The sequence below is a fragment of the Cyanistes caeruleus genome, chromosome 20, assembly GCF_971803275.1.
Source record: "Cyanistes caeruleus chromosome 20, bCyaCae1.hap1.1, whole genome shotgun sequence".
Classification (NCBI taxonomy): Eukaryota; Metazoa; Chordata; class Aves; order Passeriformes; family Paridae; genus Cyanistes; species Cyanistes caeruleus.
Window position 1 is genome coordinate 493,239 of NC_141720.1, and position 15,490 is coordinate 508,728.

The window sequence follows — 15,490 nt, forward strand, 5'->3', positions numbered from 1 at the left end:
GATGCTTTTCCCACAGCCCTGGCTGAAGCCACGTGTGTCCAGGACACGCTGCAGGTGTCACTGCCAGGCTCAGGCAGAACCTTGCCCAGTCCCTCACACCACACTGCCACTGACTGCAGAGCTGCCTCATCCCTCCAGTGCTCCCAGCACCAAATCCATGGCCAAATAAAAGATCTCACTGCTGCACAAGACAAAAATAGTGATGGCTGTTCCCTTCCTAAATGTATATAGCAGCAGCTCCTAGATAAAATTAAAACCCCTAGTTTTAGATGTCCTGCACATTAAAATCCTAGCTGTGGGGAGGCTGAGTGGAAAAGCCAGGATACCTGTCAGCTCAGCACCAATGTGTCTGAAGGGATTTGGTGGTTTCCATGGCGATGGGGAGGGTAAGGGGCTGCCTGGTTCCAGCTCTGACTGACGCACATCTCAAACAATCGCTCTCTTCCTGTTCGTATGGCACAAGAAAAACAGGATGCTGAGAGGTGTTTATCTGAGAGAGCGAGATAAGCAAGCGCACTGCGAGTTCTCAGAGCAGCAGAGTTCACCAATCAGGTGTCACAGACCTTCTGAGGGGAAAAAAAATATCCCACTGCTGCCGTGCTGAACGTGATCAAATTATGCACGGAAAGGTCCTTTCCCTTGGAAGCCCCAGGAAAGCATGCAGAGCTGCTCTATGAGCCCTGAATACCAATGGAGAGTCTCTTCAGTGTGTGGCAGTGAGTTCCAGCGCTGAATGAAAGCTCAGTGTGTGAGATGTGGCACCCCGAGCCCTGGCCACGACCCACGAGGGGTGGGCTGCACTGAGAGCTCAGGCTGCTCTCAAGGGCTCTGTGCCCATGAGCACCAGCTCACAGCCACTTCTCCAGCCTCACACCCCACCTGAGGCACTCTGCAGCATTTTAAATGTCCCTCAGTGCCTGAGAGGGAATCTGCCCACTTCTCATCCCCACTTCATCAGTGCAGAAGCTGCAAACCACAGGCAGTAATCACCTGCTCTCCCATCACCACAAGCTGGCACAGCCCAGCAGCGCTCTGGGCTCCAGAGCTGAAATGTCCAAAAAGCACAGCAGCATTGGCCAGGGGTGCTTCTGGAGCAGGGAGAGGCACCTTCACAGCCCTGACCAGGGGCTGGGCAAAGCCATGGCACAAAAGCAGGGCCTGGCTGGATATTCTGGAGCTGCCCTGGGGTCCCAGTGGCTCTAATGCATCTCTCTGCTGATTTACAGAATCACAGAGTGTCCTCAGCTGGAAGTGACTCACAAGGACCATGCAGTCCAGCACTGCAATTCCAGCTGCACCAGTCCCATCCAGTGGCTACCAAAACTATCCCATCACAGCCAGGAATTGTTACAGCTCAGTTCTCTAAGAACAGGCCTGGTTCCCAGAACCCTGCAAGAAACAGCAGCTGAGCTTTGCCACCTGTGTCATCCCCGCTGGAGGACACAGGGTAGGACAGATCTGTGTGAGAAACTGAATTTCTGCTTCATGCAAATTTTGTTTTCCCAGTCATTGCACATATTTAAGACAGCATCAAAGGAACAAAATGGGAACCCAATCATTGTCTCTGGCTTGGCTGGCTTACAGGTCAACTCCCAGCCTTTAATTCTAGGAAGTGAGTGACCACGGAGCCTCCTGACAGCCAAGGGCCCCCTGCTCCATCTGACTCGCTGTTTGTCTTGGAAGTGGCCAGGTTGAGGCTGTCCCATTCAGCCTGCAGCGGAATGTGGGGCAGATGGAAAGATGGAAAGACAGACAGAGAGACACTGCAAAGACTGAGACAAAGCCTGCTGGTGGGATGAAAGAGCACGGAATGAAGGCAGGGCCCAGCCAAGCCAAACAAAGTTTTCCTTGAGTGATTACATCTGCTGGAGAGTCCCCAGCTTGCACTCTCCTTGCTGAGAAATTCTTTTAATTGTGTCTAGGACATTTTAAGAATCCCAAGAAAAGCTCCTCTGTAATCACTGGAGCCCTGAACTGTGTGAACTTTTATTGAGCTGAATGGCCAGCAGCTCGCTGCAAACCCCTGCCACTGAAGCAGGGCTTTGCTGAGGGAGAGCCCTGGGGAGTGAAAACTGGTGATAAATCTCCATTTCTTTTTTCCCAAGGCAAAACAAACAATTTAGACAAATTCTTCTCCTTCCCAATGTCTGTATAGCTCAGTGCAAAGTGCATCCAGCAGAAAATGAAAAGAGATCCGTTCTCAGATTAGCCAAAATTAAGTAAGGTTAAATGAGCAATGTGTGGAGCCAAAGCCTACAGCTCTGTGAAATGGGCACCTCCCAGGGGCCAGCAGGGATGGTGGAGCTTCCACAGCCACCAGAGCCCCTCTGTGGAAGGGAACAGTGGGGCAGCAGAGAATGGCTGGACCTGCACCACACAGCACCACAAGGTGCCACGGTGCAGATATGAAAACCAACACTTGGGAGCCAGAAAGACAGAGAAATATTAAGTAATCTTCAGGGGCTGTGATCTTGGCTTGACCAGACACACTTCAGGTGTTACCTGAATGCCACTGCCCTGGGCTTCACATCTTGGGTCCAAATCCCTTGTCCATGGCAAACCTCCCTCATCTTCAGGCCTGTTCTCACAGCACTCATTTCCCTCCAGCCCTCCCTGATAACCAGAAATGCCAGAGAACTGACAGACTGCAAGCACCTCATTTCTCTCCTTCACAAGCCACACATCTGCCTGCACCCTCAAGCAACCGGGTGTTTGTGTTTGCCACCTGTGAGGATCAGTCACTTGAGGCCACTCCAAAGCAAGGACTGATGTCAAAGACCAAATCAAAAATATCAAGGTGGGTTATTAACCCCTGGCCACAGTCACACAGCCCACGGTGCCACAGGTTGGGGTACCCCGGTGAGCAGGGAACACCAACACGTCTGTGCCCTGAAACAGCCACCAAAAGGTGAGCTGGCTGTGTTTCCTCAAGCACTTTGAATTAAAAGCTGGCTGTATTTCACCACTTGGCCAGTGCCAAGACATTTCACTTGTCTCACATCCACTGGACATGAGCTGTCCAAGAGCTGGCACGGTGCAGCAGGGCCTGGCCAGCTCCAAGGGCAGCACTGGCACTGGCCAGGCGTGGGGAACTGCCTCAGCAGGGGAATTACCAAAGGAAGAACCTTTAGAGCTGCTCTCCCTGTGGAGCAGGATCACTCCCCCAGCTCTGGGGTTGGGTGAAGGAGGAGGAGGAAGGGGAGGAAGAGGAGGATGCTCTCTGTGCGAGGCTCCAGCACAGAAAGTTCGCTGCAGCTGAGGGGATCAGGGACAGAAGATCCCGAGTACCTAACCCCAATCCCAGTCCTCAAAACTATAGAGGGTTCCCTGAAAACCTCTGGTTTGCTGGGGAGGAGCTTGGGATTTTGTTTTATGCTTATTTGCCTCTTGTTTCTGTCCTGGTAGATAACGTTCATTTCCAGTAACTGTTGACCAAAGTGGAAAAGGAGGATTTAACAATAAAGTGCAAGAGTCCATCACAAGTAATGGCAACCCATGTGCTCTTATGAAACAATAACACACCGAAAGAAGATAAATCAGTGCCTTTTAATTTAACAATGTAAATTCCCCTCCCACCTGCTGTGAGTGTCCATAAGGAGGAAAAGCTGGGGTGTATTTACCAAGCTGTCTATCCCAGTCCCATTCTGCACCGGCCTCCTGCCCTGGGCTTAGACTGGAGGACTCTGTCATCTCTTGCACTCGTATGACCTAAGAAAGGGAATGTGGCCTTTTTCCCACAAGCCCAGAGTGAGAACATCATAAAAGCTGAACTTTAGCCCCCTTTTTGGGCAGGCAGCACAATAGCAAGGAGGATGCTGTTACTCCCCAGAGGCTCTGCTGCTGAAAAACATCACCAAGCTCAAGTAAAAGGTCAGTAGTTAGGATTGCATCTCTTGTTTTCTTCAGTTTTCCTCCTCCGTCAAAGGCAGTTCAACATTCTTTGCACACCCCCCTCCCTCCTTCTGAGAAATGCAGGAAGGAAGTGCTTGCAAAATAGTTTAATTTAAAAGAAGGCACAATCACCCAGAACAAGCCCTGCTGCAGCCTCTGAGCAGGACGTGTGCGCTGCTCGCAGCTCCCAGCGCGGCACCAACGCGTCCCTCCTTCCCCACGGGCTGAGCTCCCACAGCTGGCCTGAGAGCTGTGGCTGTGCTCCCAGAGCACACAGAACATCTGCCCAGGGAGCCAGGGCTGTGAGCAGGATGGGAAGGATGCAGGCAGCCCTGCAGCCTCCCAGGGCACTGCGTGGCACCGGGCTCCGAGCGGCAGCACCGTGTCCTGGGCTGCAGCACAGTGTCACCTTCTGTCCCTCAGAACCGGTACTCGTTTGAATTCACAGGGTGCTCTTCCACAAGGCTTGTTACCTGAACCTTGCTAGGCTTTGGGAAGGTATTTGGGAGAGCTGGATTTAACCTGACCCTTTCCTTCACTAGATTTATGTGAAAGAACCAGAGTGGGTGGAAGCAGCTGTTACACTGCATGCCTTTTTGCAAAGAGGAATGTAGAGACCAGCAGGCAATTCCTGGAAATCTCCTTCACTACCCATCAATTTCTGCTGTATGAACACATATCCAACCTAAACATCATTCTTCCCAGCTACATGGTGCTTTTGTATCCCTGGGCAAACACAAGCCTATCTATCACAAGCTTCTTTCTTTGTCTTTTCCAAGACTCTGGCAGTCCCAAGGGCTTCCCCTGAGCCATGAAGCACAAGAGCCATGTGCCAGGACAGGCTGGCAGTCCCTGCCCTCCCTTCTCTGAGAACTCCCAGTCCCCCCAGGCCTGGCACAAACCCCTCGGTGCCCACAGCCTCTCCCAGTGCCTGCAGCAGATCCAGTCCTGTTCCAGTGTCCCACGTTCCCCTCATTGCTCAAGGCTTCATCTCCAGCTGGCATTCCTGGACTTGATGGGACACTGCCAGCAAATCCCTGTCCTGTCTCTTCTTTAACCCATTGCTGTCACAGGGCATCTTTAGATGAAGGGAATCACACTGAGATCAGTAATGAAGGACCTGAGCAGCATCACAGCCGTGAGCACTCAGGAGGTGCCTCCTTCCAAACAGGATGCCCAGCACAAGCAAACACACAATCAGCTCTTTTCTAGAAGGAAATTTTAAAATGCTGCATGCTGGTAATGTGAGCACTTTCCCTGTACAGTCCCACAGCTTCACAAAGGGGAAGATTAAAGCTCTCCCAAACAGGGAAATGGGAATTCCAAATGGCACCAGCAGCCTGGGGACCGGGGCTGCAGTGGGACTGAAACCAGGTGCTGAGTTTGGTTTTTTTCATTTGAAAGCTGACAGCTTCAACTTCCAGGATCTACAGCCAGCACTGAGCCTGGGGAAACCTGCTGTTGGCTAGTTCTAGACCAAATGGGTAATTTTTTTCCCCCAAATAATATTATATTTATATACTTACTTATATTATATTATATTTACTTATATAATAATATAACATATAACAATTTTATCCCAAAAAACTTCCTACCTTCTTTTCTTTTACACTTGCTGTTGCTTATGTGCATTTCTGATAGATTTAAAAATGAGTGTTAGCACTGCAGAAATACCTTCTATATATAGCTTGAAAATGAGGGTTCCATAATTCTGCATTCTTTAAAGACCTTAAATAAAAAAATAATTCTGTTCTGCAGAGTGTTGTAAAGGCATTTAAGGAGCTTAGTGCCCACCTGCTGCAAGCCCTGACAAAGGAGAGTGAAAATGTGAAACAGAGGACAAGGAATGAGAGAAGCCCAGAAAGGCACATGTGGCTGGGAGGAGAAGTTGTTCCTGCAGGAGTCAGCACAGAGCCTGAGCACTCCTCCAGAGAAAATAAAACTCTGATATCTGAACATCCCCTGTTGCAACTAAAGCTGTTTCCTTTTGTCCTGTCCCCTGGCACAGGGCAAAAGAGACCAAAGCACCACCTCACTACAGACTTCAGGTGCTTGCAGGGAGGAATTCCCAGCTCAAGGTTTATATAGATATAAACCCAAATAGTTGGTTCGAGGAATGGATAAAAACAGGTTACAGTGCAGACAGATCTGAAAATATGACCCAAATATTGTAATGCAGCATTTAAACAAAAGCAGTGATACAGAGAAAAAGATCTCAGCTCAGTTCTGAGCCTCTTCTTGGAGGGAATCCTATCCAGCCAGTGATCCAGTTAAAGATGAGGCCTCCACCTGACTTGGTTCCTCCTTCCTTGAGGCATCACAGATGGCTTTGCCCCAGCAGTGCTGCCAGAAGGCTCTGCCTCCATCCCAGCACTGAGATCCACGTGCTCTGCACCCCAGAGCATCCCCAGCTTTGGTCCCACTGCCTGCCAGCCCAGCAGAACATCAGCAAACATCAGCCTTTTCCCTTTCCTCCCTTCCTAATTTGTTGAGATGCTTCTTCCAAGGGGAACTTTGATTATTTAGATATTTAATGATAAAGGGCAGGGCAGAAAACGTGCAGTGCCTGCTGCCAGCCCCAGAGGAGGATTCTTGGTGCTGGGCTCCAGGGCTGTGCTCCAGGCCCTGCTCCTGGTGTTTATCCCAGCTGGGTGTTTTCCCCTCAGCCCTGGGATTGTTTGGCTGGGCTGGTGATGGATGGTGGAGAGGGCTTGTCTGGAAATGAGCTCCTGAGCCAGCAGGAAGCTGAGGGGCCTTTGCCAGCACTTCCTTCCTGCATACAAGGGGAGGACAGAATGGGAAAAACCTTGGCTGTCTCTCACCATGAGAAAAGGTCTCCCCTTCCAGCTGGATTACAGCAACAATATTTTAATCTTTCACAAGATTATAATATCCTTCCTCTCTAAGTATAGCTCCAGTGGCAGCTCAGAGAATGAAATGAACCAACAATGTAAAACTCAATAGGTGGTGCTGGAAGCTGAACAAACAGAGGTCCAGACTGGAAGATCCCTATCTTCAGCCAGGATATAAATCACCACTGATCACACCTGTCTAACCCAGGACTCCAAGAGCAACCAGGACTAAACACTGCAGCAGGAGGTGTAAAATGTACATAAGTGACATTTTACATACACTGAAAATGTGTCCCCCTGGACAGATTCGTTCCTGGGCCTATTTCAGAAAGTGCATCTACATTTCTTACAGCTACAAAAAATAAGGCTGCAATGAGCAATCTATGAATATTCTGACCAGTAAGTTCTCATGAGCACCCAGGATGTTTTATAGAGACCTGAAAGTCTTTTTCCCCAAACCCAGCCTCTAGGTCCTTCTGTGGATGATTCATGAATCTCCATGACATCCTGAAGTGTCACCATCACCTGTTCACAGTGATAGACGTACATGCTGAGTATTAGAGAATAGATATTTCATGCTACCACAGGATTTGTTCTAAGATTTTCCATTTTTGAGCTCCAGATTCAAAGCCATGGCCAATGGCAAGGGCTTTAGTGTAGGCAGATGTTCAGAACCCCAAAGTGCTCTGCCCCAGCCACGTGGTTGGGGACAGCCAGAGCAGGGCACACAGGTGCTGGCTCTGAGGATCTCTGCCCAGCAAGGGGAGATCCCAGCAATCCCCTCATTTGTCTGGGCAAGTTTGCCTAGAGTCTGTAAAAGGGAGGAAGAAATTCTCAGGACTCTTGAGAACAAAAGAATACTTCCCAAACCTGTGAGCAGACAGCTCCTCCTAACAGCCTCTATTTCTGACAAAGGCCTCAGACAAAAAGACCTCACCCATGAACAAAGAGTGGGGAACAATGTGAACTGTCAAAAAATAGCCCTCATGTCAGAGCTGAGAATGCCCCTTGACACTTCCAGGGAAGCTGAGGCTGAGCAGGGCTCGGGAGGCCTCAGGCACAGCCCTGGCACCCTCCTCTCCCAGCACAAACTGCCAGCAGCACTCGGTGAGGCTCAGCTCCCACTGCAAAGATGGCCATGAAGAACAGAGCACATTTATGGCAGCTCTGAGCCAGAAGTAACAAACTGCTGTCCACTCAATCTCTGCAGCAGGGACCCTGCCCCCTGCCTTGCTGGGACATACCTGACAATGGTGTGTGCACATCTTAATGCAGAGGGTCACCAATTACCAAAGCAATTAATGAGAAAACTAAGTTATGGCAAATAGCAGAATGAGTTCTCTAATATAGAAATAAAACCTCTGTGTTCTTCTGAATTGGTGAGAACTTATAAAAAAATATTGCTAGAAAAATTTCCAGCCTGGACTAGAATTCCAAGAATGCTGATTTCCAGATGTAGACAGGAAACCTCAAAGATCCAGTAATATTTATGGCATGCAATTTAGCATTGATTCACACATTTTGCTTTATTTGTGACTCAGCATTCTCCTCCAGCAGCAGTAAGAAAATAAACAGAAAGCAAATCATGATGAATAAAAACTCACCTGTGGGCTGATCACTTGAGTCACTGTCCTGATTCATTCTCCCAAAGGCAGCAGCAGGTCAGGATGGAAGGGAGGTTTGGAGGTTTTGGAGGTCAGATGCAGCCCAAGCTGCTGCTTCTGGAAAGAAAAAGTAGAGTTACTGACAAACTGTGGGAACTTCAGCCTATGTGAGACAGGGAACAACTTGTGTGTGATTCTTGAATTTAGCAGGAGAGTGGAGAACCTACATCCATGTGCCATGGGACATGTGCCTGAAGATCAGAGAATGCAGTGATAAACTGAATTGGGTCAGCCAGAAGCACTGAAAGTGGCAGCTGACAGCCCACAGGAGGTGAAACAACACAGAGTTAAAAACACAGCTGGGCTCCTGCAACAAACTGAGCTCCAGATTTGAACTGCACAAAGAAGAGTCCCTGATGCTCTTCACTTGAGAAGCCAAACAAAACTTCTGCACAGGGTGAAGAGTGTGACTCGATGGTCCTGAGGTCCTTTCCAGCTCAGCAGATTCTGTGACTCTCTGCAAACCCCAGACCTACCTAACCCAAATCCAAACAGGCCATGTGAAAGTGTGCTTCTGCCACAGCTACACAGCTCCTCCTCTTTGTTTTCTTGCCCTTCCACTCATCATCACATCTTGACTGTGGTAGAGTTGGGAACAGAATCTCTGTCTCCCAAATCCCAGCCCAGTGCCTCAACCACCACATCCTTCCTGCTGAATCACACTGCAGGATTGTTTATCAGGAAGGAAATTCCCCCTCGAGAGCACTAACTCTGAGTGTGCTGGTGGAACACAAATGCTTAGAAAAACACAAACAGAGAGGCAATAACAACAAGTGATTGAAGTCCCTGGACTGGCTGGAGGCACAGCAGCACCTTGGGTTTGTTGTGGAGCGATGGAAGCCCCACGGAGCAGGACATGACACAGAACAAGCAGTGCACCCAGATGGCCTCCCAGGAACAGCCTCCTGCTCTCCACGCATGATCTGTGACCCTGGAAGTCTCTCCCCCACATTTAGCACGAGGTCTGTGTCACTCAGGGCCACTCAGAAGGTTTGGATTCTCAGCAGGCACTGGGAAGGTCACCTTTGGGAGCAAAGCTGCCAAGTGCAAGCATTGGATGTGATCCAGAGGGTCAAAATAAACCTCAACATGTGCAAGCAAAGGGCCCTCACTGTCTTTAAGGTCTTTAGCTCCAAAATGAAAAGAAACCCAGGGTGTGTATGAGGAGAGGATACCAAAAATGGAATAAATATGTTTTAGCCTAGACACAGTTTACCCCATTGGTCTCCTAGGGAACAAAAAGGATTGTAATTCATCCATGATCTGTCAAAAAATACAGATCCCCTGAAATGGCAAATTCATGCTCCAGGACTCTGAAGAATTTGGCTCTTCTTGGATGGATGGATGGATGGATGGATGGATGGATAATAAATAAATAAAAAAGAAAATTCAAGTTCAGCCAGTGCCTGCCATGACTCTGTGCCTGTGTGAAGAACCCCAGGTTACCTCCCCTCCCCTCCAGGGCCCTGAAAGCAGCAGGGCTCCAGGAGCTCCCATCTGGACTTGGCTGCTCAGCATCACAGCAGAAGGAAAGGGGCCAGGACATGACCCTGCCTCTCGTATCAATTCAGTTGATTTGAACTTGTTTTAAGGCGATCACTTCAGTTGAATGGATTTTTTATTAAATTATTATCGACTTTTGATAATTTCTGGAAGTAATTTAATAATTTCCCACCATTTGTGACATAATAAGGTTCACTGGAAGCACTGAAGGCTCAAAGCAGCATGGCAGAAGCAGCAGAGCCATGCTGCTCCAGAGAACACCCTCTGCCTCAATAGCTCCGACATTAAAAGTGAAAAGCAGCTGACAAAACATCAACAGATGTCTGTCAAAGTCTGCTGGATTGTCAAGGCCATCCCTCAGCATTGTGAAGCCCTCCAGCTTGACAGGAATGTATTTTTCATGGAAATTCCTGCCCAAGTTCCTAACATCAATAAGCAAATTGTTGTGACCCCAAGGGCATAAGTACAACCTGAACCTCTGGAGGAAGCCCTGGGTACCACAGAGTACCTCCCTGCAGAGTTCCACACCCAGCTCTCCCTGCTCATTTCACTCCTCTTTCCCATCAATCACTTCCAGCCCCTTGGAAAGCCAACCCTGGACACAACCAGCACACCCGGAGTGGCTCCGGGCAGCGCTTCCGGGGCTGTGCTGGAGCTGGGCTGGCTCTGGCCGTGCGGCAGCCCCGGAGGCTCGGCGGGCTCGGGCTCAGGTGCGCTCCCCGGTGCGCTCCCCTGTTCGCTCCGTGCGCTCCCCTGTGCGCTCCGTGCGCTCCCCTGTGCGCTCCGTGCGCTCCCCTGTGCGCTCCCCGGTGCGCTCCCCTGTGCTCTCCCTGGTGTTCCCCTGTGCGCTCCCCTGTTCGCTCCCCTGTGCGCTCCGTGCTCTCCCTGGTGTTCCCCGGTGCGCTCCCCTGTTCGCTCCGTGCGCTCCCCTGTGCACACCCTGGTGTTCCCCGGTGCGCTCCCCTGTGCTCTCCCTGGTGTTCCCCGGTGCGCTCCCCTGTGCGCTCCGTGCGCTCCCCTGTGCGCTCCCCGGTGCGCTCCGTGCGCTCCCCTGTGCGCTCCCCTGTGCGCTCCCCGGTGCGCTCCCCTGTGCGCTCCGTGCGCTCCCCTGTGCGCTCCCCGGTGCGCTCCGTGCGCTCCCCTGTGCGCTCCCCGGTGCGCTCCCCTGTGCTCTCCCTGGTGTTCCCCTGTGCGCTCCCCTGTTCGCTCCCTGGTGTTCCCCTGTGCACACCCTGGTGTTCCCCTGTGCGCTCCCCTGTTCGCTCCGTGCGCTCCGTGCGCTCCCCTGTGCACACCCTGGTGTTCCCTTGTGCTCTCCCTGGTGTTCCCCTGTGCGCTCCCCTGTTCGCTCCCCTGTGCGCTCCGTGCGCTCCCCTGTGCGCTCCCCTGTGCACACCCTGGTGTTCCCCTGTGCGCTCCCCTGTTCGCTCCCCTGTGCGCTCCGTGCGCTCCCCTGTGCACACCCTGGTGTTCCCCTGTGCGCTCCCCTGTGCACACCCTGGTGTTCCCCTGTGCGCTCCCCCGTGCGCTCCCTGGTGTTCCCCTGTGCGCTCCGTGCGCTCCGTGCGCTCCCCGTGCGCTCCGTGCGCTCCCCGTGCGCTCCCCGTGCTCCGTGCGCTCCCCTGTGCTCTTCCCGTGCTCTCCCCCGTGCGCTCCCCGTGCTCTCCCCGGTGCTTCCCGGTGCACTCTCCCGTGCGCTCCCCGTGCGCTCCGTGCGCTCCCCGTGCTCTCCGTGCTCTCCCCGTGCGCTCCCCGGTGCGCTCCCCGTGCTCTCCGTGCTCTCCCCGTGCTCTCCCCGGTGCTCCCCCGTGCTCTCCCCGGTGCTCCCCCGTGCTCTCCCCGGTGCTCCCCCGTGCTCTCCCCGGTGCTCTCCGTGCCGGGGCGCGGAGCAGCCGCGGGGCTTTGGCACCCTCTGCTGACAAACCCGCGCGGGGCTAAAACAGCAAAGCAGCAAGATCCAAGTGCTGGGCAAGGTCAGAGCAGTGACACAGGGACACAGGCTGGGCTCGGCTCTGGATGAATTGCCCAGCTCGGGGGTGTCCCCAGGGATCACCCAGAGACACTCCACTCACATCCCCGCTGCGGTTTTGGGGTACAGCTGTGTTGGTAGAAGTGCAGTAAATGCAATCACCTCCTGACTGACACGTGCTCCAGAAAATTCCCAGGTGAAACAGAGAGAATTTCATGAATCGTGGCATTTACAGAAGAAGGGAGAGAGGAAGGTTTATCTTTGATAAAAGCACTTTTTTTTCTCCTTATTTTTATTCATTTTTAATAGTGCTGAAGCTTTCCTTCTCCCCAGGGTTTTGCTTGAATACCTCCAGATGTAGACGTAAAACTAAACAAAAAGTTTTACAGGATGGATGAGTAATTTTAGAAATCTGCTAAATTTTCTCCATCTTGATCTGCTTCTCTCCCTGATCTCCCTTTCCATTCACTCACAGGAGCTGCAACTCCATGTGTGGATTTCTCATTGATCACTTTCACTCCAGACCACGTCTAACCATGAATCAAAGCAGAATAATCCAAGGATTTCCTCTCAAATCACCATTTCCTCTGTTTTCCCTGTTCCTGGCAAATCCCTCAGATCCCAACTGTCTGCAGCTCCTCATCTCAGTCCCTGAGCAGTCGGAGTGGAGCCAGCGGCCCCTGCAGCCTGCACAGGTCCCAGGGACCCCCAGGGGCAGGGGCAGCTCCTTCTCTTCCCCCAGAGACACTGCTACTGCTCCTTGGAAACCGGGCCACAATCCACAAGTTCCACAAGCTGTTGGCATCTTCATTTCCAGCCTCTTGTCACGTTTAACTCAGATCTCTTTCTGAGTGTTTCTCCCCAGATCTGACATACTGGGTCAACCACCAGCAGTGACTTGTTTTAGTAGATTTTGCCTCATTTCATTTCTGTTTGCCTTCTGCCCTCATCATTGCCTGTGAGTCCTCCCCTGTCCTGCAGGAATGTCCTCGCTGCTGATGGCAGCAAGGAGAGGAGGACAGAGAGGGGTGACAGGCAGGAGCTGCAGCACAGATCAGCTTCAACATCTGGTGACGACTGAACAGCTGGAGGAGACGGTGGCTTCATTGTGGCTGAAGATCCTGACTGCTAATTGGAAGAGAAATTAAGGGATGACTGATTGCTGGTCTGAGACCTTGACCAGTAATTCTCATTATAAAATGATGCCTTACAGTGCTCTGGTGGCTTTGTTTCCCCACCCTCTGCAGAGTTCTGTCCTGAGCATTCCCACCTGAGGGACTGCCACCTGTGCAATGTCCCTGTTCCCCCTCGTTCTTCCTGGGAAAGTTTCATTTCCCTGTCATCACCAGATGACCTCAAGGTCAATTAAGGCTGCTTATCAAATTCAATTAAGGCTTTGCCAAGCATGAAGCCAGCAGTAACTGCACCACACTCTCCCTGTTCACCTCCTCACACTCACACCCACAGCAGGAACAACAACATTCTGCTGGAGTGCAGGGACAGTGTCCAGTCCCACGAGGGCAGGACAAAGCCAAGTCACGTTATTCACCACACACTGTGCACTGATATTTATCTTCTCCCAAGCCATGCCAGTGTTATCTCCACCATGCCTGATAATAAATTGCTTTTGAAACTCCTTCATGGGCAGCTGTTCCCCACGTTTTACATCCTGAACAAGCTTAGAGACCTTCTAAGCTCAGATCTAGAGATCTTCTCTAAGCTTACTCAGAAGGTAAAAGGGAAGGGAAGCAGGTTCTTAATGCAGAGATCCATTAAGCCACCAGTGAGATTAACAAGGTCACCTTTGGTGGCATAAATGGCTTTTACAAGGGATGTTGGTTTGTAATCAAGTCTGTAGAAGATGATACTGTAAATAAGGAGAGTCTTGAAGTTGCAGTTTTGTTCTCCTGGCAGCACTTCTGGAAGGCCAGCACAGAGAAACCACTCCTGACAGTCCTGGGTAGGGAGCCAGGTTATTGCAGATGTCTGGAAGATGGGTCTGCAGCAGCCTCCTCCTGCCTCACCCCAACACTTGGGTCAGACTGGAGAACAGAGCTCTCCAGTTCAAAGGCTCAGGTTCCTTTTCTGCAGTGTTTTGAGCAGTGACATGCACAGGCACTGTGAAACACCTGCTCAGATCAGGAGATCTCGGTAGCTGCAGACGTCTCCACCACTTGTCTTCAGAAGTTGAGAAAAATGCAGCCTTGCCCAGCTTTTGGACTGTTCTGCATCCACAAACATTATTTACCTGAAAGGCATGTGTTTTCTGTGTGATTTATTAGCTGTACTTAAAGTTGCAATGATCATGCTCTAATTTTTCAGAAAGAACTATAGTTTATGCATAGTTTTAACCACCTTTTGAAAAACCTTTAAGTAGTGATGAATCGACCCATAAAATAATACAAATGTCAGAACCAACAGATTATTCTCCTTTAGGCATGGGCAGGGATATCTGATTTTTGTCTGCCAAATGATTTGGCATCTGAACAACTGGCAACAAATTCAAAGTGAAACAGCAAAACTGTGGGCAACCACCAGCAAGATTGGCATTCCTCCCCTTTGCATTTGGACATGAAATACCATGTCTGCTCTGGGATGCTCTCATCTAATTCACTTTGTCACAGCTCCATCAAGATAGTTTGTGTGTGCACTGCTCTGCCACGAGCACCTCTGCTGGAAAGCAGGATGAACACACAAGTCCTCACTTGATCAAAGGAACCACGGACAGAGATCTCACGCTGTGCTTCTCTCCTGCCTCACTCCCACTGGAGCCTGCAGAGCCTACCAGAAATCCAGGGGCTGCAAAGCGGAGCAGAGGGAGCCTGGTGTGTCTTGTGGTGCCAGCAGTCCAGCTATGTTTGTACATTTTAATTAACCTGGAGAAAGCCTTATTTGACACAGATTATTTTACTGAGAGTTGGGACACACTTGCAGCCCTCTGAGACAGGAGCACTGAGAACACTCAGAGAACAAATCCCGGTGTCTGAGAGGGAGGAATTCTGCCCTCAGCTCCCCTCAGCTCCATCACTGTCCCAGCTGCAGGGGATGCTGAGGGCACTGCCAGGAGCAGCAGGACCCTGGAACAGGCACAGCCTCCCCACTGTGCCCCCTGTGCACACACAGCAACCTGTGACAGTCCCAGTTCAGTACCTGCACACACAGGAACCTGTGACAGTCCCAGCTCAGTACCTGCACACACAGGAACCTGTGACAGTCCCAGCTCAGTACCTGCACACACCTGTGACATTCCCAGCTCAGCACCTGCACACACAGAGCAACCTGTGACATTCCCAGCTCAGTACCTGCACACACAGGAACCTGTGACATTCCCAGCTCAGTACCTGCACACACAGGGACAGTCCCAGCTCAGTACCTGCACACACAGAGCAACCTGTGACAGTCCCAGCTCAGTACCTGAACACACACAGAGCAACCTGTGACAGTCCCAGCTCAGCACCTGCACACACAGGAACCTGTGACATTCCCAGCTCAGTACCTGAACACACACAGAGCAACCTGTGACAGTCCCAGCTCAGTACCTGCACACACAGGAACCTGTGACAGTCCCAGCTCAGTACCTGCACACACAGGGACAGTCCCAGCTCTGGACA

The 15,490-nt window shown here is 51.2% G+C and overlaps 1 protein-coding gene across 7 annotated transcripts in view; it reads right to left on the bottom strand.

The window, feature by feature from the left end:
* The window catches only part of EXD3 (exonuclease 3'-5' domain containing 3), a 178,792-nt gene that overhangs the window by 139,644 nt on the left and 23,658 nt on the right, over nucleotides 1-15,490 (bottom strand). For all 7 annotated transcript variants that reach the window (XM_086858795.1, XM_086858796.1, XM_086858798.1 and 4 more), the window contains one exon: nucleotides 8,348-8,464. In XM_086858795.1, the coding sequence (XP_086714921.1) occupies nucleotides 8,348-8,384 (37 nt within the window). In that variant the 5' untranslated portion in view covers nucleotides 8,385-8,464. The remainder of the gene's footprint in view (nucleotides 1-8,347; nucleotides 8,465-15,490) is intronic.